Source organism: Heteronotia binoei, chromosome 9 (genome assembly GCF_032191835.1).
Source record: "Heteronotia binoei isolate CCM8104 ecotype False Entrance Well chromosome 9, APGP_CSIRO_Hbin_v1, whole genome shotgun sequence".
NCBI classification, from domain to species: Eukaryota; Metazoa; Chordata; class Lepidosauria; order Squamata; family Gekkonidae; genus Heteronotia; species Heteronotia binoei.
In genome coordinates, this window is record NC_083231.1 from 120856542 (window position 1) to 120879123 (window position 22582).

General features: G+C 48.4%; 1 protein-coding gene across 1 annotated transcript in view; it reads right to left on the reverse strand.

Annotated features, from left to right (window-relative positions):
- Positions 1-322: 322 nt before the first annotated feature.
- ADAM33 (ADAM metallopeptidase domain 33) overlaps positions 323-22582 on the reverse strand; it is a 141674-nt gene continuing 119414 nt past the window's right edge. Inside the window, exons 17-23 of the mRNA XM_060247421.1 lie at positions 21803-21880; positions 13349-13457; positions 11749-11896; positions 10225-10339; positions 8788-9039; positions 7405-7568; positions 323-555 (exon numbers count right to left, since the gene is read on the reverse strand). Of these exons, the coding sequence (XP_060103404.1) occupies positions 504-555; positions 7405-7568; positions 8788-9039; positions 10225-10339; positions 11749-11896; positions 13349-13457; positions 21803-21880 (918 nt within the window). The 3' untranslated portion in view covers positions 323-503. The remainder of the gene's footprint in view (positions 556-7404; positions 7569-8787; positions 9040-10224; positions 10340-11748; positions 11897-13348; positions 13458-21802; positions 21881-22582) is intronic.

The window sequence follows — 22582 nt, forward strand, 5'->3', positions numbered from 1 at the left end:
CCCTTTGGGAAACGGTCTCGAGACCCATGGGACTCCATGACAACCAGTTCATGAACAATATCCAGCACTTGAGCTCCAGTAGAAGAGGAGGAGGTGGTGGGAGGATCCCATGAGGTTGTGCAAAACAAGGAGGTAGCTAATCAAGGCCTGCCCGTTCTCAAGCTGCTTGCAAGATCAGAAGTCTGCTCTCCGTAAACCTGCAGTCAGTCATAGGGGGTCTAGACGGCAGAAGCCACGGGCAGCGATCCACGAGCCACGCACAAGGAGCCTTCTGCTTCGACGGCTGAGTAAAGGCCCCGCCCCTGCAGCCCTTCACGACGACTCTAGTACCGATTTCTCGGGCCTCCCCTCTCCCAGATCCCCCCTTCTTCGTTATTGGCAAAACCAGTCCCCTAGTATAAAAACGATTGTCTTTGGTAGCAAAAAATCCCTGCGCAGTAGTGCAAATGAGGAAGATGAAGGAGTCCACTGAGCATCGGCCGGGGTCCTCGTCTCCACCGTTGTCATTTCTGAAAGAGGCGGGAAACCGATTGGACTTTCAAGCCCGGAACAGGCCTGGAGGAGAAGGGGGAGAGACTGGAAGTGAGATGCTGGGAGGAGAAAGAACAACAGGGTTCTGACACGAGGTCTGGGGCATATACCAGGCTGACGACTGGGGCTGACTCGCCAACTCTCTTATGAAGCCGCAGAGTTGCCAAGTCCAATTCAAGAAATATCTGGGGGACTTCGGGGGTGGAGCCAGGAGATTTTGAGGGCGGAGCCAGGAGCAAGGGTGTGACAAACATCATTGAACTCCAAAGGGAGTTCCGGTCATCACATTTAAAGGGACCGCACATCTTTTAAAGGCCTTCTCTCGATTGGAAATAAGGAATGATGGGGCACCTTCTTTTGGAGCTCACAGAATTGGACTCCCTGGTCCGATCTTTTTGAAACTTTGGGGATATTTGGGGGAGAGGCACTGGATGCTCTATGGAAAATTTGGTGCCTCTACCTCACAAAACAGCCCCTCCAGAGCCCCAGATACCAGCAGATCAATTCTCCATTATATCCTATGGGAATCGGTCTCCATAGGGAATAAAGAGTGCCCCACAGGCATTTCTCTCCCCTTCCCCTACTTTCTGATGACCCTGAAGTGGGGGGAGGGCCTCCATACCGAGGGATCCCCTGCCCCCACCTGGGGATTGGCAACCCTATGAATCTGCCTGACCCCTATGGGCGTCAACGTGGCAGATGAGGTTCAATGTGGCCAAGTGCAAAGTAATGCACATTGGGGCCAAGAATCCCAGCTACAAATACAAGTTGATTGGTTGTGAACTGGCAGAGACTGACCAAGAGAGAGATCTTGGGGCCGTGGTAGATAACTCACTGAAAATGTCAAGACAGCGTGCAATTGCAATAAAAAAGACCAACGCCATGCTGGGAATTATTAGGAAGGGAATAGAAAACAAATCAGCCAGTATCATAATGCCCCTGTATAAATCGATGGTGCGGTCTCATTTGGAATACTGTGTGCAATTCTGGTCATCGCACCTCAAAAAGGATATTATAGCACTGGAAAAAGTGCAGAAAAGGGCAACTAGAATGATTAAAGGTTTGGAACACTTTCCCTATGAAGAAAGGTTAAAACACTTGGGGCTCTTTAGCTTGGAGAAACGTCAACTGTGGGGTGACATGATAGAGGTTTACAAGATAATGCATGGGATGGAGAAAGTAGAGAAAGAAGTACTTTTCTCTCTTTCTCACAATACAAGAACTTGTGGGCATTCAATGAAATGGCTGAGCAGTCAGGTTAAAACAGATAAAAGGAAGTCCTTCTTCACCCAAAGGGTGATTAACATGTGGAATTCACTGCTGCAGGAGGTGGTGGCAGCCACAAGCATAGCCAGCTTCAAGAGGGGGTTAGATAAAAATATGGAGCAGAGGTCCATCAGTGGCTATTAGCCACAGTGTGTATATGTGTGTGTGTGTGTGTGTATAAAGGCCATTCCAGCAGGTGCAAGTGGAGGAGTGGGGAATCAAACCCGGTTCTCCCAGATAAGAGTCCGTGCACTTAACCACTATACCAAACTGGCTCTCAATGCATGATACTGCATTGTGCAGTCTGCCTAGAGGCTCAGTGGGAAAAGCGGACTATAAACAAAGCAGGGAAATCGATAGATAAAACCAACAAGTTTCTGTGCAAATGCTAAATCTAATTCCTGCCTCAAGTCTGGACAGGGGAAGAGCAGAAAGTCACAAATGGGGTGTCTCCTTACAGCAGTGGCAATGAGATACTCACCTCTGCGGTGGCGCTGACCTGCAGAGAGGGAAAGAGGGAACAAAGACATCCCTTAGTGGTCTGGATTCACAGTTTGATTTTCTGGCAAACATCTTTCCAAACTATCTCGTTTCTCGATGCTTCAAGATTTGGGGGTTTCAGCTCCCCCTCCCCAGTTTTATGACACAGCCTTCAAGACATTTCAAGCTAATCCTGCAGGGATCATTTCATAGAAAAAGAGGTGCCGGAGCTCATCAGCCCAACTCCTTTGCCTATGCCACACCCCCACCCTGGACATCACAGGAAGGCGCACTCAATTCTATCAGCGCAGCATCTAACTTTCAAACGCTTCTTGGGATGGATCTAGTAGAGAAAGAAGTCCTTTTCTCCCTTTCTCACAATACAAGAACTCGTGGGCATTCGATGAAATTGCTGAGCAGTCGGGTTAGAACGGATAAAAGGAAGTCCTTCTTCACCCAAAGGGGGATTAACATGTGGAATTCACTGCCACAGGAGGTGGCGGTGGCTACAAGCATAGCCAGCTTCAAGAGGGGGTTAGATAAAAATATGGAGCAGAGGTCCATCAGTGGCTATTAGCCACAGTGTGTATATATATATGTGTGTGTGTATATATATATAATTTTTTGGCCACTGTGTGACACAGAGTGTTGGACTGGATGGGCCATTGGCCTGGTCCAACATGGCTTCTCTTATGTTCTTATGTTCTTGAATTAGAATGGTCATCATAAAACCTTACTCCAATTGTAATTTTTAAATTACTTTCTCCACTGTGTGGCCACCGCGGCACAAGGAAGATTTTCCATCGGGCTTCTTTATATGTTTGGGTTCTTTGGGGTATGTAACTCTCAATAAGAACAGGCATGGGATTCTTATTTTTGGGTCATAACAAGCTGTTTTTCCTAGTCCAATAGGGCTATAAGAGAGGGACTAATTGTTAAAAAGGGAGACAATACAGATGTTATGTAAACTGCTATATTTGTTCTTTAATATGTCTCCCAGGAGAAACTGTTTATATTGAGATAGACAAAATATCATGTTGTATTCCTTTTTAGTTTTTTAAGGATAAAGAGATGGATTTTTGGTGTCTATATTCATGAGGATAGTGCTAAATTAACAAATTAGTCTGTGTTTTTAACAAGGTTAAACCAAAGCAGTTAATTTCGTGCTGAGACTGATCTGACTTGTTCATACTTACGTATATGTGTTGAAGAAGAACTGCTTCGACTCGTATTGCAAATAATAGCTTAGTAAAAATGTTTTTACAATGGAAGATACAGGTGGTAAAATATATGGAGAATTTTATGCTTGCAGGTAAAACGAATGGGATATTTTATTTGGAGGTAGATTTAAAATTGATATGTTTGTATTTTTCTTCCCTCCCACCCCCGCTTTTCCCATTCTGCATATGCCCTCCCCCCCCCTTTTTTTCTGTATCTATGCTTATGCTTTTTTCCTTTTTTAGTTACCACCAATAAAAATGATAAAAATCTAGAAAGTTTATCAGCTCTTAAGAGTTCAGCAAAATTCTCCCAGGGGGTTTGAACAATGGAGCCCAGAAGCAAGTGGGGGTTTTTTTTGAGGGCGGGGGGAGGTTAAGAGAGAAAGAGCACAATAAAATTTAGAGGTTCTGGAGCTTTTCTCCTGTGAGTTCCTGCTCATACTAAATCAGACCCTCAGTCCAGGGTTTTTTTGTAGCAGGAACTCCTTTGCATATTAGGCCACACACCCCTGATGTAGTCAATCCTTCTGGAGCTTACAGTAGGCCCTGTAAGAAGAGCCCTGTAAGGAATTCTAGCAGGACCTCCTTTGCCTATTAGGCCACACCCCCTGATGCAGCCAATCCTCCTGGAGCTTACAGTAGGCCCTGTAAGAAGAGCCCTGCCAGCTCTTGGAGGATTGGCTACATGAGAGGGGTGTGGCCTAATACGCAAAGGAGTTCCTGCTAAAAACAAAGCCCTGCTTTGGTCCATAAAGTCAGCGTTGCGACAAACTGAACTGAACTCCAAGGCACTCAGTTTATTCGGCCTCTAGATTAACGGTATGAGAAGGGGGGGGGGAGTCATGACAAAGTTGAGAAGAGCCCCCCCCCTCTTCCCCGGCTGCGGCAGCGATCAGAAGGAGCACCGGAAGTCTCCCAATCACTTGATTTCATGCAAAGGTGGAGATATTGTGGGTCTAACTCCACAGATTTTGTCCAGAAAATATGAAATTTCGTAAGCTGGAGGCCAAAGTAGACATTACGGTGTCCTCAAACATGACCTGCGGACGCCAATCCCCTGGAGAGCCAGTTTGGTGCAATGGTTCAGTGTGGTGGACTCCAATCTGGAGAACTGGGTTTGATCCCCCACTCCTCCTCCACATGCAGCCAGCTGGGTGACCTTGGGTAAGTGCCAGTTCTCTCTGCGCTCTCTCAGCCCCGCCTACCATACAGGGATTCTGTTATGAGGAGAGGAAAGGAAGGATATTGTAAGCCACTCTGAGACTCCTTCGGGCAGGGAACAGCGGGATATAAAACCAACTCCTCTACTTTTTCATCATCAGCTCCTTAAAAATGCTACAATGGGCCAATCCTGATGAGGTCTGCGAAGTCCCCCTTTGCATTTTCAAGTGCTGAGACAGCCACCCCCCCTCTTAATGTGAATACTTCAAGTGCGTTTCTCCAGATTTCCTAAGAACATGAGAAGCCCTGTTGGATCAGGCCAATGGCCCTTCCAGTCCAACACTCTGTGTCACATAAGAACATAAGAGAAGCCCTGTTGGATCAGGCCAATGGCCCATCCAGTCCAACACTCTATGTCACATAAGAACATAAGAGAAGCCCTGTTGGATCAGGCCAATGGCCCATCCAGTCCAACACTCTGTGTCACAGAAGAACATAAGAGAAGCCATGTTGGATCAGGCCAGTGGCCCATCCAGTCCAACACTCTGTGTCACATAAGATCATAAGAGGAGCCATGTTGGATCAGGCCAATGGCCCATCCAGTCCAACACTCTGTGTCACATAAGAGAAGCCATGTTGGATCAGGCCAGTGGCCCATCCAGTCCAACACTCTGTGTCACATAAGAACATAAGAGAAGCCCTGTTGGATCAGGCCAGTGGCCCATCCAGTCCAACACTCTGTGTCACATAAGAACATAAGAGAGGCCATGTTGGATCAGGCCAGTGGCCCATCCAGTCCTACACACTGTGTCACATAAGAGAAGTCATGTTGGATCAGGCCAGTGGCCCATCCAGTCCAACACTCTGTGTCACATAAGAACATAAGAGAAGCCATGTTGGATCAGGCCAATGGCCCATCCAGTCCAACACTCTGTGTCACATAAGAACATAAGAGAAGCCCTGATGGATCAGGCCAATGGCCCATCCAGTCCTACACACTGTGTCACATAAGAGAAGTCATGTTGGATCAGGCCAGTGGCCCATCCAGTCCAACACTCTGTGTCACATAAGAACATAAGAGAAACCATGTTGGATCAGGCCAATGGCCCATCCAGTCCAACACTCTGTGTCACATAAGAACATAAGAGAAGCCCTGATGGATCAGGCCAATGGCCCATCCAGTCCAACACTCTGTGTCACATAAGAACATAAGAGAAGCCCTGATGGATCAGGCCAATGGCCCATCCAGTCCAACACTCTGTGTCACATAAGAACATAAGAGAAGCCCTGCTGGATCAGGCCAATGGCCTATCCAGTCCAACACTCTGTGTCACATAAGAGAAGCCATGTTGGATCAGGCCAGTGGCCCATGTAGTCCAACACTCTGTGTCACATAAAACCATAAGAGGAGCCCTGTTGGATCAGGCCAATGGCCCATCCAGTCCAACACTCTGTGTCACATAAGAACATAAGAGAAGCGCTGTTGAATCAGGCCAATGGCCCATCCAGTCCAAAACTCTGTGTCACACAGTGGCCAAAAAACCAAGTGCCATCAGAAGGTCCACCAGTGGGGCGAGGACACTAGAAGTCCTCCCACTGTGACCCCACCCCCCCCCCCAAGCACCAGGAATACAGAGCATCACTGCCCCAGACATAAGAACATAAGAGAAGCCATGTTGGATGAAACCAATGGCCCATCCAGTCCAACACTCTGTGTCACATAAGAACATAAGAGAAGCCATGTTGGATCAAACCAATGGTACATCCAGTCCAACACTGTGTCACACAGTGGCCAAAAACCCAGGTGCCATCAGAAGGTCCACCAGTAGGGCCAGGACACTAGAAGCCCTCCCATTGTGACCCCCCCACACACACACACACCCTGCACCAAGAATATAGAGCATCACTGCCCCAGACAGAGAGTTCCAACAATATGCTGTGGCTAATAGCCACTGATGGAGCTCTGCTCTATATGTTTATCCAATCCCCTCTGGAAGCTGTCTATGCTCGTAGCCGCCACCACCTCCTGTGGCAGCAAATTCCACATGTTAATCACCCTTTGGGTGAAGAAATATAATGTTGTTCACAAAGTGTTATTCACGAAAGTCTAAGTTCAGCCATGAATGTGAAGGTTTTAGAGGTTTTCTCCCGGAATGTGGTATGCTGGGTGCTGATAAGCGGGATACGTCTCTCAGATGAAGACGCTTGAAACAGTATTGCAGGCTTTACTGTTAGAGGCTGATGACTATCAGCTATATATCAAACTTCTTTAAAGGATGAAAGTCTAAAGTAACGTCTTAAAATCAAAACCTTTTTTTCTGAAAAACAAGAGTTATCTGCATTTGCAACACGGTTGATGCTGGCATTTTATTTGTCCCGTGGAGCCGGGTGAATAGTCTTCAAGCATCTTAGGTCGGCAATGGACATGATTAACCGCAAGCACTTTTGAAAATTTATTCCCTGCACTTTATACCTTGTATTCATGAATTCTTGATAATAGGCAATAATATGTGACGCTGTAGTGTTTAAAAATTAATTAATTATATTTTTGAAGTAATTTTCATGATTTATTCGTTATTTTCCACAGGTTTTTTTTGTGTGTGTTGTCGTATAAAACATGAATGCGAAGGAAGCATTTGTCTGGGACACCGATCTGTCTTCTTCCAGGTTTCTGCCGCCCACGTGTTCCTTTGCAATGCCCCCTCCCTCTCTGCCATTTCTCTGCTCATCACTGAGGTTCACTTACTTCAGCGGTTTGGAGACAGGACTCACGGAACCGATACCAGCCGGCTTAAAGTTGGCGGGAGGCACCATGACCAGCAATGCCTGACCCGGAGCTGACAGCCGCTCTTTCGCCAAAAGGGGGTTCCCCGGCAGAGGCCTGCGAGGCGGCCTTTGGCTTGGATTGACCTAGCCGGGAAGAAAACAGGACAAGATGGCATCACTTCTTTAGGGTGTAGACACCGGGAAATCAGATGTGAGTCAAATATCTCTGTACCAGGGAGTGCAAAGGCTCAACCTTTCCCTCTTGCACCCCAAAAAGGGTTGCCAATTCATGGGTGGGGAATTCCTTGAGATGTTGAGGACAAGACTTTAGGAAGGGAAGGGCAAAACTTTAGGAAGGGAAAGTCAAGACTTTAGGAAGGGAGAACAAGACTTTAGGAAAAGGAGGACAAGACTTCAGGAAGGGAAGGACAAGACTTTTGGAAGGGAAGGGCAAGACTTTAGGAAGGGAAGGACAAAACTTCTGGAAGGGAAGGACAAGACTTCTGGAAAGGAAGGACAAGACTTTAGGAAGGGAAGGACAAGACTTTAGGAAGGGGAGAATGAGACTTTAGGAAGGAAAGGACAAGACTTTAGGAAGGGAAGGGAAGACTTTTGGAAGAGAAGGACAAGAGTTTTGGAAGGGAAAGACAAGACTTTTGGAAGAGAAGGAGAAGACTTTTGGAAGGGAAAGACAAGACTTCTGGAAGGGAAGGACAAGACTTTAGGAAGGGAAGGACAAGACTTTAAGAAGGGGAGGACAAGACTTTAAGAAGGGGAGGACAAGACTTTAAGAAGGGGAGGACAAGACTTTAGGAAGGGAAGGACAAGACTTTAAGAAGGGGAGGACAAGACTTTAAGAAGGGGAGGACAAGACTTTAAGAAGGGGAGGACAAGACTTTAGGAAGGGAACGACAAGACTTTAGAAAGGGGAGGACAAGGCTTAGGAAGGGAAGGATGAGACTTTAGGAAGGGAAGGACCTCAGTGGGAACTCCAGCCTCCAAAGCAGTCATTTTCTCCATGAAAACTGATCTCTGTACTCTGGAGCTCAGTTGGAGATCTCTAGGACTCACCTGGAGGTTGACAACCCAAGCCCCAAGACACTCAGCTATGGGGTTTTACAAGATTGGGTACAAAAATTCCTGGAGAGCTGGAGGGTTGGAGCCTAGAGAGGGCAGGGTTTGGCCCTCAGCAGGGTATAAGGCCATACAGCCCACCCTCCAGAGCAGCCATTTTCTCCAGAGCAACTGATCTCTGTCATCTGGAGGTCCTTGTCATTCGCAGAGATCTCCATGCTCCACCTGGAAGTTGGTAGCCCATTGAAGGCCAAGCCTTGAAACACCTTGGCGGAACAGCCACACTCACCAAAGGGGTCCTGACAGGACTGGTGGGAAGAGGTTTCTTTGGAGGAGGCAGCTTGTTCTGAGTGCCAAAGTGCATTTTGGAGGGAACTGCCGGGGATTTGTTGACGGGCAGAGGAGGAGGCCTGCAGGGCTTGAGGTCTTTCTGAAGAGGAGCCGCTGGGCTGGGCGTAGGGCAGAGGGGATGGACAATGTTGATGGGCTGAGAGGCACTTTGGAGAGGATTCGATTTTGGCGGGAAAATGCTCCTCGATGCCTGAAGGGAAAAGCATGAAGAGAAGGTGAATGCACTTCTGCCCCTCAAAGGAATGGACATTTCCCTCAGAGACAGAAGCAGAGTTATTTCGTGCCTCAAGCAGATCCAAGACTAGCCTCCACCTTCCTTCTTCCCACAGCCATAAGAGCAGCCATGTTGGATCAGGCCAATAGCCCATCCAGTCCAACACTCTGTGTCACACAGTGGCCAAAAAACCCAGGTGCCATCAGGAGGTCCACCAGTGGGGCCAGGACACTAGAAGCCCTCCCACTGTTGCCCCCCAAGCACCAAGAATACAAAGCATCACTGCCCTAGACATAAGAACATAAGAGAAGCCATGTTGGATCAGGCCAATGGCCCATCCAGTCCCATACTCTGTGTCACACAATGGCCCAAAAAAACCCGGGTGCCATCAGGAGGTCCAGCAGTGGGTCCAGAACCCCAGGAGTCCTCCCACCATGCCCCCCAAATGCACCAAGAAGACAGAGCATCACTGCCCCAGACGTAAGAATATAAGAGTAGCCATGTTGGATCAGGCCAATGGCCCATCCAGTCCAACACTCTGTGTCACACAGTGGCCAAAAAACCCAGGTGCCATCAGGAGGTCCACCAGTGGGGCCAGGACACTAGAAGCCCTCCCACTGCTCCCACCCACAAGCACCAAGAATACAGAGCGTCACTGCCCCAGACATAAGAACATAAGAGAAGCCATGCTGGATCAGGCCAATGGCCCATCCAGTCCAACACTCTTGTGTCACACAGTGGCCAAAACCCAGGTGCCATCAGGAGGTCCACCAGTGGGGCCAGGACACTAGAAGCCCTCCCACTGTTCCCACCCACAAGCACCAAGAATACAGAGCGTCACTGCCCCAGACATAAGAACATAAGAGAAGCCATGCTGGATCAGGCCAATGGCCCATCCAGTCCAACACTCTTGTGTCACACAGTGGCCAAAACCCAGGTACCATCAGGAGGTCCACCAGTGGGGCCAGGACACTAGAAGCCTTCCCACCGCTGCCCCTCCACAACACCAAGAATAAAGAGCATCACTGCCCCAGACAGAGAGTTCCAACAATACGCTGAGGCTAAGAGCCACTGATGGACCTTTGCTTTGTTTACACAAAAGCAATTCTGAGTCCAGGGGCACCTTTAAGACCAACCAAGTTTAATTCTGAGCCGACTTACTTGGCGGGAATTGCCATCCACAGCTTTCCTAGAGGAAGAGGAAGAAGAAACGTCTTGCAAAGTGAAGGCCGAGTTAGAGTGCCCCACGGTGGTGGTCCGATGGATGCCTCCGTTCCTGCCAGGGAACACAAAGGGGAAACTGAGGCAAGAGGAGTTACCTATTTGCAAACACAAATGCTGCCTCTAGTTCTGAATATGACTATTCCAGCAATAAGAGGGGGGGGGGTCGGTGGAGTAGTTAAAAGGGGGACAAGATAATCCATTCACTCTTTTTGTTCAGATTCCCATTCAGTCGTGACTTTTGGGCCAGCCTCACTATTGGAATACACCTACCTCACAGCGTTGTTGTGTGGATGAGGGCGATAAATGTGTGTGTCACCTTCCAGAATAGGGTGGGATAAAATTTGACAGGTAGATTAGGCAGATAATAAGACAGACACACACACAGAGAGATGATAGTAGGTGCAGCTGCATAACAATCCTTGGATGAGCTCCACCACCTATTTTTCTACAAAACGACCCCTGGATGGATGGATGGATGGATGGATGGATGGATGGATGGATGGATGGATGGATGGATGGATGGACGGACGGACAGACAGACAGGAGAGAGATCAGATAAACAAGATTGGATGGATGGATGGACAGACAGACAGACAGACAGGAGAGAGAGAGATCAGATAAACAAGATTGGATGGATGGATGGATGGATGGATGGATGGATGGATGGATGGATGGATGGACGGAGAGTCAGGAGAGAGAGAGAGATCAGGTAAACAAGATTGGATGGATGGATGGATGGATGGATGGATGGATGGACGGACGGACAGATGGATGGACAGACAGACAGGAGTGAGAGAGATCAGATAAACAAGATTGGATGGATGGATGGATGGATGGATGGATGGACGGACGGACAGAGAGTCAGGAGAGAGAGAGAGATCAGGTAAACAAGATTGGATGGATGGATGGATGGATGGACGGACGGACGGACGGACAGATGGATGGACAGACAGACAGACAGACAGGAGAGAGAGAGATCAGATAAACAAGATTGGATGAATGGATGGATGAGGAAAAGGAGGGCTGGAGGGACAGATCTATCGTTGCAGGAAGCTGGACCACTTCTGATAGTTACATGGAATAATCCCTTCTGTGTGCATAATTCTATGGCCTATACCATGAGATCCCACATAGAGAACCACTTAAATGCACACATGCATGTCATTCTCATGCTTGCGACACGGAACTGCTTTCTACCCAGAGAAAGCGCAATGCGTGAAGCAGCTCTCTGGCTGCATCCAGACATCATCGGATAGCAGGGCATCGCTGGTCCATCACAATTATCTGCAACCGGATTATCGCAAGTGGACAAGAGAAATCCCATTGCGAAGGACAGAGCGCAGTCTCCAAGGATGTGCGAATGCCCCCTTAAACCATGTTCTAGTAAAAACCGGTGGGGGAGGGGATGAATTCATCAGGATCTAGGAAGCACCCCCCAGCCTGCCCTCCCGCCCTTCTCACTTGTAGGTCTCTTGGCTCTTCCTTAAGCCTTTGGCCCACTTGTTGAGCAGGGAGTTCTCCCGCTTGTGGCAGAAATACAGTCCGAGAGCGGAAGCCGGCAGGATCAGCCCAAAGACCAGCAGCAGAGCTAGCAGGATGGCTTCGTGGTCTGCAGGAAGAAGAACAGAGCCCAGAGGAGGGGAAGGTTAAGGAAGGCGCACCTTTGGGGTTCATCAGACTGAGAGAACAACCCGTAGTATCCTGCATATCTTTGCAGAGTCAGTATCAAGGACTGGCCCAACATGTACGTTGATTTATGAATTATTTTACTGTTTGTTTTTAATGTTTGGCCCTTTAATCGCATATTAACCAACTAGAGATGTAAAATTTCCGGAAATTTGAAGCTCAGAAAAAAACAATTTTTTCCCGTCCCCCCCCCCTTCCCCCGGAAAAAAGCCCGGAAATTTTCAGAAAAATTGAAAAAAAATGCAACATTCGCACTTCTTTTTTCTTTTCCGGATTGAAAGTCATTCTGTTACTTTAGAAACATCAACTATGACTACGGACAATTTTACTTGGCATGAAATTTATCACCATTAGCATATTAAAAATATAGTGTAGCCAAACAATTGGGACAAACAATTTACTTTTTAAATATTTCTTTGCAATTGTAACAAACGGAGCAACAATCTCCTGAACTGTTTACTAGTTTACGTGGAACAGACAAAAAAAAAACCTCCACAAAACAATTTTTAAAAATCCAGAAGTAACAGTTATTCATATTTCCTCTCCACAGTATTAAATAAAAATGAAAAACTCATTCTCATAAAAATAACTGAAGAGGGGGGAAATGTATAGAACGGAGTGTAGGACTTTCAATGAATGGGCATGACCTAGGACTTGTTTGTCCTCGGTGCACAGAAATTAGAACAATATGATACCATTCATATTTTTTAGAAGTGATTGGGAAAATATCTGAACACCTTGTCTTAAAAATCTTTTGTCTGTTTGTATGTACGGCTTATTTGTTTTCCAATAAAACACACATTTTTACTCAAAAAAAATTATTCATCATGCTGAAATAAAACGTTTCATAATCAATTTTTTCCTTCTCTTTTCTTCATTTTTTCCAATTTTTCTGGGAAAAAAACAAAAGGCTTCAGGAAAAAAACACACACACCCCGAAATGTTTCCATTTTCTTCACGGGCCTTCACATCTCTAGACCCAACAAGCCACCTCCACAGGCCCACGTCCCCTTCGAGCAGGGATTTCCGACGTAGTGCCCGCTGACACCTTTCCGGATACCCGCTAACGTTCCCTCTGAGCTGAGTTAGTGTGAGCTAGCTCACAGCTTTTGAGCTTCCAGCTCACACGTTCTTGTCTTAGCTCAGGAAAAATGGCCCCAGAGCACATCGATTCATGCAGCTGCTCACCGTTTTAATGCCAGCGGCTCGTAAAGTGGAATTTTCGCTCACAAGACTCCACAGCTTAGAGGGAGTATTGGTACCCACCAAATGTTTTGAGGCAGCAGCGAGTGCAAGACCCCGACTCTCGGAGGGTTGTCTTGTGCCTCGACCCCCTCGCCCGTTCCCACAAAAGCAGGGCAAAGACGGCACTCACTGTCATACTGCACGGGGCCGCTGTCCACGCTGCCCCCCAGGCCCGGCTTCTCGCAGAACGGAGGCGCCCAGCCTGCGTTGCAGTGGCAGTGCCAATTGCTGTTGCAGACCTAGAAGAACGGGAAAGGAGCAGGCCGTGAGGCTCCCGTTGCGGGAGAAGAGGCCAGAGGACATGGCTGCACGCCCTTTGGGTTAAAAGAGGAGGTGTTTATGGGGTAAGGTAAGGTTTGACAGCAGGAGGGAAGCAGCCAAGATCCCCTCCAAGTAGGCTTCCCAACCCTCCCGCCCTGGCGGGGGACCCCAGGATTTCCAGCCTCTTCCCCCGCTCCCCAAAAAAACGGAAGCGGGGGGAGGGGGGAAACGGCGCCAAGGAGCGTGGCGAGCCGTCCCATCTCGGAGCGGGCGACGCCGCTGCGCAGCTGCCGCCTCTTCTCCGCTTCACCGTAGCTGCTCCTCCAAGATGGGCGGCTCGCCACGCTCCTTGGCGCCGTTCCCCCCCCTCCCCTGCTACTAGCTCCACCCCAGTGTCTCCTGGCTCCACCCACAAAATCTCCAGACATTTCTGGAATTGGACTTGGCAACCCTACCTCCAAGGCCTGCTTGAGACATGGGAGTCTCCAGGTACATAGGGATAGCCCAGAAGGACATTGGGGGAACATGGTAGAGGTTTCTACAATGGTGCCTGAAGCCAGGGGTCGTTTTTTGTAGAAAAACAGGTGGTGAGGCTCATTAGCATAACTCATTAGCATATGCCGCCCTCTCCCCCCCCCCAGCCGAAAGCAACCCAACGAAAGAAAGGAGAGCCCCGGGTGAGCGAGGCCTGCTTGGGCTGGCTAGAGATCCAGCCAGCCCAAGCAGGCCTCACTCGCCTGGGGCTCTGCTGGGCTGCCCCCACCCCTAGTCAGAAGGCCAGCAAGCCACCCGCCACCCAAAATCACGTAAGAAGTGGAGAAAGGGTGGTGCGGGCTTCTCCAGGGGTTAATGAGGGCTGCTGGGGGCGTGGCAAAGCCCCTGGTGGCTGGTCTCCTAATCCAGAGATTGTTCTGCAGCTGCACCTCCTATTCCAGGGGTGGCCAACAGTAGCTCTCCAGATGTTTTTTGCCTACAACTTCCATCAGCCCCAGCCGGCATGGCCAATGGCTGGGGCTGATGGGAGTTGTAGGCAAAAAACATCTGGAGAGCTACCGTTGCCCGCCCCTATTCTACTGTATTTTTGTATTAGCATTTCAACAGAGTAGACTTCAGCTTCGTTCTACAGGAAAATGTTGTTATTTTAACCTATGCTTCAGAAGAGATCAATGGAACATTACAACTGACTCTAATTGATTACTCTTCACAATTTTTTTTTAAACTGTTAACATGAGATATTAAATGAAGCAAGAATACATAGTAAGATCCAACTGATAACATGTACACTGTAATATAGGCCACAGCCCCCAATAATTTATCAAAGTAACTTTGTGAATTGAGAGCCAGTTTGGTGTAGTGGTTAAGTATGTGGACTCTTATCTGGGAGAAGCGGGTTGGATTCTCCACTCCTCCACTTGCAGCTGCTGGAATGGCCTTGGGTCAGCCAGAGCTCTCTTATCTGGGAGAACCGGGTTGGATTCCCCACTCCTCCACTTGCAGCTGCTGGAATGGCCTTGGGTCAGCCATAGCTCTGGCAGAGGTTGTCCTTGAAAGGGCAGCTGCTGTGAGAGCCCTCTCAGCCCCACCCACCTCACAGGGTGTCTGTTATGGGGGGAGAAGATATAGGAGATTGTAAGCCACTCTGAGTCTCTGATTCAGAGAGAAGGGCGGGGTATAGATCTGCGGTCTTCTTCTTCTTCTAGAGTCCTCTCAGCCCCACCCACCTCACAGGGTGTCTGTTATGGGGGGAGAAGATATAGGAGCCTGTAAGCAACTCTCAGTCTCTGATTCAGAAAGAAGGGCTGGGTATAAACCTGCAATTCTTCTTCTTCTTCTTTACAGCGCTACTGTACTCTGTATGTAGAAAAGCTGTCTTTTGTTAAGTGCTGTCAGATCTCTTCTGACATGGCAACCCTATGAATTAATTTAGCCCATACTCGAGAGGTATACATCCATTGTATTCTAATGTATTTTTGCATTAGTATTTGAACAGAGTAGACTCCAGCTTCGTTCTACAGAGAAATGTTATTTTAACCCACGCTTTAGAGGAGACCAACGGAACACTACGAAAGATTCTAATTTATTAATGTTCACAATTCAGAAACCTAAGGACATAGACGTCAATCTCCAATTCTGACATTTATTGCCTGTGCTGTGTTTTCCGACAAACCGACAATTACTAGACCCCCCCCCCCCCCAACTTGTCATTCTTTGGATCTGCTAAGAACATTTTCACTATTTTGCATACTAATCCACTGCCTGCTGTATATGTAGGACAGCTAATTCCATCTCCTGCTATTGTCTGATGAAGTGAGCCTTTAGCACATGAAAGGATACATCAAGGGAGTGAAACACGTGGCCCGGGGGCAACATCAGCCCCCCAGAGGGCTCCTGTCAGGCCCGCGAGCAAGTCTGCTTCCTTCTCCCTTCTCTCTTGCTTCTTTCTGTGTCACAGCTTGCTTTGCCAGGATTTCTCAATTGTGCAGGAGCTACAGAGCAAAGCCTCTATTTTCTCCATTGGCTGAGGCTCCTCCCTTGGGGAGGAAGCGGGGGGGGAGGGACATATGGAGATATGAAGCTGCCTTATACGGAATCAGACCCTTGGTCCATCAAAGTCAGTCTTGTCTACTCAGACTGGCAGCGGCTCTCCAGGGTCTCAAGCAGGGGTTTTTCACACCTATTCGGTTGGACCCTTTTTTGGAGATGCCGGGGATCGAACCTGGGACCTTCTGCTTCCCAAGCAGATGCTCTACCACTGAGCCACCGTCCCTCCCCAAAAGGAGAGCTTGCTTTGATACTGACCCACAATATTGCAAGAGTGCTAATACTTTAAGCATGTTTTATTTTATTTTATTTTTTTAAATCTTAAATTGTGTTTGTCTGCATCCTTTATAAAACTTATATCTCTGCTACCTGGCATTACATTTTACGGCACGCATGGCCCGGCTGGACAAGACCTCATATATGTCAGATCCAGCCCTGATAACAAATGGGTTCAACACCCCCTGGGTTACATTCTCAATAAAACTTTGTTGGTCTTAAAGGTGTTACTGGATTCCAGCTTTGTTCTTCCACTTTCTTCCGGTTAGCCAGCTTTCACTCCCATACGTAGCAACAAAAAAATACTATATTTGAAGATACCTAAAAAATACGGTATTTGAGAAGGTATTTTTCAGATATAGATTGGGAATGGATCCATCTGAGTGCACATCCCTAGTAAAAACCTTCACTACAGCACACAGATCTCTTTCTGAGAGCCAGTTTGGTGTAGTGGTTAAGTGTGCGGACTCTTATCTGGGAGAACCGGGTTTGATTCCCCACTCCTCCACTTGCACCTGCTAGCATGGCCTTGGGTCAGCCATAGCTCTGGCAGAGGTTGTCCTTGAAAGGGCAGCTGCTGTGAGAGCCCTCTCAGCCCCACCCACATCACAGGGTGTCTGTTGTGGGGGAGGAAGGGAAAGGAGATTGTGAGCCGCTCTGAGACTCTTCGGAGTGGAGGGCGGGATATAAATCCAATATCTTCTTCTTCTTTCCAGAACTGGCTGCCCCCTCTGCTTCTGGCCCCTGTAGTTATTATTATAAAACTTGGAACAAATACCTCCCAGGTAGGGCTGCCAATCCCCAGGTGGGGGCAGGGGATCCCCCGGTTTGGAGACCCTCCCCCCGCTTCAGGGTCGTCAGAAAGCGGGGGGAGGGGAGGGAAATGTCTGCTGGGGACTCTGTTATTCCCTATGGAGATTTATTCCCATAGAAAATCATGAAGAATCGATCTGTAGGTATCTGGGGCTCTGGGGTGGTTGTTTTGGGGGTAGAGGCACCAAATTTTCAGTATAGTATCTAGTGTCTCTCCCCAAAATACCCCCCAAGTTTCAAAAGGATTGGACCAGGGGGTCCAATTCTATGAGCCCCAAAATAAGGTGCCCCTATCCATTATTTCCTATTGAAGGAAGGAATTGAAAAGGTGGCCAGAACTCCCTTTGGAGTTCAGTTATGCTTGTCACAGCCTTGATCTTGGCTCCACCCCTAATGTCTCCTGGTTCCACCCTCAAAGTCTCCTGGCTCCACCCCCAAAGTCCCCAGATATTTCTTGAATTGGACTTGGCAACCCTACTCCCAGGACTGAACAGGGATATTGGATTTTTATCTCATTACATATACTAAACCCACTTTCACCAAGTATAGCTATGTATCCTCAGTATTCCAATGTATTTCACTTTTAGAATAGTGCAGGGCATGGCCAATGGCTGGGGCTGAAGGGAGTTGTAGGCAAAAAACATCTGGAGAGCTACTGTTGGCCACCCCTGGAATAGCCATACTCAAATAAGGGACATTGTGTGTTTATCTCATTACATATACCAATCCACTATTTTAATGCATTTTTTAAAAAATGACAAATTTAGAACGATGTTTTTATATGTGTGTTACATGTTTAAATTAAGCCTCTGAGAACCTTATGCTCTCCTTTGAACCCAGAGGAGACTCTCATTTATTGCAGGATACTTAATGGACATCAATCTGCTATTCTGAACAAAGCAGGAGTCAAGCGTCGCCTTGAAGACCAACCAAGTTTTATTCAGAACGTAAGCTTTCGTGTGCTCTCTAAGGTATTGTGGGCTGACATCCAAGCCGTTTGATGAATAAGTATGCAGACTGAGTTGAATAAGTATGCAGAAGGGGAGGGACGGTGGCTCAGTGGTAGAGCATCTGCTTGGTAAGCAGAAGGTCCCAGGTTCAATCCCCGGCATCTCCAACTAAAAAGGGTCCAGGCAAATAGGTGTGAAAAACCTCAGCTTGAGACCCTGGAGAGCCGCTGCCAGTCTGAGTAGACAAGACTGACTTTGATGGACCGAGGGTCTGATTCAGTATAAGGCAGCTTCATGTGTTCATGGTAAACCAGTGTGGCTTGGTCATTTGGTCTGGAAAGCCATCAAAGGTGATAAAGTCCTCTGCCAATTGGTGTTTCTGTAAATCTAGGTGGATCACAAAAGGACGCGTATTTCCTAGTTGTAGTCCACCAAATACACATCCTGTTGTGCTTCACCTAGATGATTTACAGAAACACCAATTGGCAGAGGACTTTATCGCCTTTGATGGCTATCCAGACCAAATAGCCAAGCCACACTGGTTCACCATGTGAGCAGTCTGCATACTTAATCAACAAACGGCTTGGATGTCAGCCCAATATCCCCGATTCCTCTCGTCTGAGGAAGGGTGCTTGGAGAGCACACGAAAGCTGACGTTCTGAATAAAACTCGGTTGGTCTTCAAGGCGACGCTTGACTCCTGCTTTGTTCAACTGCTTCAGACCAACACGGCTGCCCACTTGGATCAATCTGCTATTCTGACGTTTATCACTGTTTTTGTTGTTTTAGCCCAGCGGACCCGGGCTGGCAGTCGCTAGGCCCCGGCTTGGGATTCTTTTAATCGGCAAAGGGACATCTCCATGATTTTGCATGCTGCTTCACTGCCCGCTTTTCTCTGTATTTAGGACTGCTTGCCGTTCCGTCCTATAGTCTGATGATGTGTGCTTAGAGCACACATGAAAGCTTCCATTCTGAATGAAACTCTGTTGGTCTTAAAGGTGCGACTTGACTCTGTTCTGTGCAGAGTCAGACCAACACGGCTGTTCACCTGGATCTAGCGTTCACCAGCGACACATCCCAGACAGAAAAACCCATTCTCCTTGCCACTGCTGAAAAAAACATTCCGCTAGTTTTTCCTCTCCACTTTTCCTGCGATGCTGAAGATCAATTTGACAGCAGAGTGACTCTCTTTTGACAAAGCAAACCTTTGAAGCCCTCTGTGTGTGTCTCTCTGATCTGCCGGTTCGTTTTATTGGGTAGCAAATGTCCTATTGTTAATTCGCCGGTGGCCTTCGACTGCCTGGGAAATGTTCTTTGAACAGATTTTTATTAACAGATTTTTATTAACACTTAAATTTTATGAACAGGCTGGGATTTACATATATTCAGCTGCAAAAGCTAATCAGGCAAAGGGAACTGGGTTGTCCGCTCGCAACCCAAAGGCTGCGGAAGCGTTGCTCGGATGGGCGGAGGATCACACAACACAAACGCACAGACCATCTTGCAACGACATCAGGAACTGCCGTTTCAGGGAGGAGATCAACAGCTAGCAAGCAACCCAGCCCAACGCAAGCCCCTCTCGTGAGTCAAATATATGGAACACAGCGGTCATTTTGTAGAAAAATAGGTGGTGGAGCTCATCCAGGGATTATTATGCAGCTGCACCTACTTTTCATTGGACAAGGAGATGAAACTCTCAGAAGGAGGAGGTGGAACTCTCAGAAAGGTTCAGGAGCTGTGCTCCTGTGAGCTCCCACTGAATCTGAGGCCTGATGGAATACAACTAGTGTGTAATAGTGGTTAGAGTGCTACACTAGGGCTTATGAGATACAGGTTCAAATCCACACTTATCCACGAAGGATCTTGTGTGGCCCACCTCTCTTGACCTAATCTATTTCACAGAGGAAGGAAGGAGGGAGGGAAGGAGAGAGGGAGGGAAGGAGGGAGGGAGGGAAGGAGGGGAGGAAGGAAAGAAGGGAGGGAGGGAGGGAAGGAGGGAGGGGTTTTTACCTTGCCAGGGCTTTTTTTGGAGCAGGATCTTCTTTGCATATTAGGCCACACACCCCTGATGTAGCCAATCTTCCAAGACCTTACAGGGATCTTCTTACAGGGCCTACTGTAAGGTCTAGGAGGATTGGCTACATCAGGAGAATGTGGCCTAATATGCAAAGGAGCTCCTGCTAAAAAAAAAAAAGCCCTGTATCTCATTTTTCATTACCTGAATGAGTCTCAGAGCAGCTCACAATCTCCTTCCCTTCCTCCCTCCATAACAGACACCCTGTGAGGTAGGGTGGGGCTGAGAGAGCTCTGAGAGAACCAGGACTGACCCAAGGTCTCCCAGCAGCTGCACGGCGAGGAGAGGAGAGGGAAATCAAACCTGGTTCTCCAGATCAGAGTCTGCCACTCGCAACGACAGTGCCAAACCGAACCATACACAAAGCCCCCTAATCTCTTTGGGAAAAGAGGAGGATAGAAATGTGGCAGTTAAAATGGTGGCCACATAAGGCTGCATTCTGCTGAGCCCAGCTATTGGTCTATCGAGGTCAGGATTGTCTACTCAGACTGGCAGCCGCTCTCCAGGGTCTCAGCTGCAGGTCTTCCAAATCTCCTCCTGCCTGGTCCTTTTAGCTGGAGATGCCGGGGATTGAACCGGGGACCTCATGCATGCCAAACAGAGGCTCTTCCACGGAGCTTTGGCCTCACAGCCTCCAAGTGCCCCCAAGGATGAGGTGGCATCAGCAAGTCTCTGGCTTCATCCATTTCGGAGATGTTATATTATAGAGAAACAGTCTGAGTTTCACTGTTGGACGTGTGGGTTTCTTTTCAGTGCCTTCTGTCCTTCTGAGTCAGCAGGGATCCAGAATGCAGGCTCGCCAATCCCCAGGTTGGGGCAGGGGATCCCCCAGTTTGGAGGCCCTCCCCCCACTTTAGAAAGTGGGGGGAGGGAAGGGAATGTCTGCTGGACACTCCATTATTCCCTATGGAGACCGATTCCCATAAGGTAATGGAAAATTGATCTGTAGGTATCCGGGGGAGCTGTTTTTTGAGGTAGAGGCACCAAATTTGCAGCATAGCATCCAGTCCCTCTCCTCAAAATACCCTCCAAGTTTCAAAAAGATTGGACTAGGGGGTCCAATTCTATGAGCCCCCAAAGAAGGTGCCCCTATCCTTCATTATTCCCAATGGAGGGAAATAGATTTCATAGATGGAGATAAGAAGAAGAAGAAGATATTGGATTTATATCCCGCCCTCTACTCCGAAGAGTCTCAGAGCGGTTCACAATCTCCTTTACCTTCCTCCCCCACAACAGACACCCTGTGAGGTGGGTGGGGCTGAGAGGGCTCTCACAGCAGCTGCCCTTTCAAGGACAACCTCTGCCAGAGCTACGGCTGACCCAAGGCCATCCCAGCAGGTGCAAGTGGAGGAGTGGGGAATCAAACCCTGTTCTCCCAGAGAAGAGAACTATGGCTGACCCAAGGCCATTCCAGCAGGTGCAAGTGGAGGAGTGGGGAATCAAACCCGGTTATCCCAGACAAGAGTCCGCACACTTAACCACTACACCAAATGTGCAGTCCCTTTCAATGTGATGGCCAGAACTCCCTTTGGAGTTCAGTGATGCGTGTCACACCCTTGCTCCTGGCTCCACCCCCAAAGTCTCCTGGCTCCACTCCCAAAGTCCCCCAGATAGTTCTTGAATTGGACTTGGCGACCCAAATCCAGAAGCAAACTAAGCTGGTTACTCACCCCATGACCGTGGCACTGGGAGAGACACTTGTCCACTTCAAAAAAGGAAGCGTTCACACAACGCTGGTCTTTGCATACCTGTAATGAGAATGTCCATCAAATCAGGACCCAAAAGGACTAGTGTTGCCATGCTCCCGCTAGGGGCGGGGCTTCCCACGGTTTGGGGGCCCCCAATATGCCAAACCGCGGGGACCCCTGCCCACAGCCAGAGGGAGGGAGGAGAGCTCTAGGAACTTTCCACCTGGGCCCCACCAAAACCTGGCGCTGACCCTACTTCGCTGCAAGCCCCGCAACAGCTAAGATGACTCAATCTCACACACTACCTTTTCTAATATTGCACGATAACAGCATGCTTTCTGCACTGAACGTAAGAGAAGTCACGTTGGATCAGGCCAGCGGCCCATGCAGTCCAACACTCTGTGTCACACACTGGCCAAAACACAGAGACCATCAGGACGTCCACCAGCAGGGCCAGAACTCCAGAAGCCCTCCCACTCTTGCCTACCGCCAAGTACCAAGAATACAGAGCATCACTGCCCCCCACAGAGTGTTCCATCAATACCTTATAGCGAATCTCCACTCATGGACCTCTGCTCTTAAGAACATAAGAGAAGCCACGTTGGATCAGGCCAATGGCCCATCCAGTCCAACACTCTGTGTCACATAAGAACATAAGAGAAGCCATGTTGGATCAGGCCAATGACCCATCCAGTCCAACACTCTGTGTCACATAACAACATAAGAGAAGCCACGTTGGATCAGGCCAATGGCCCATCCAGT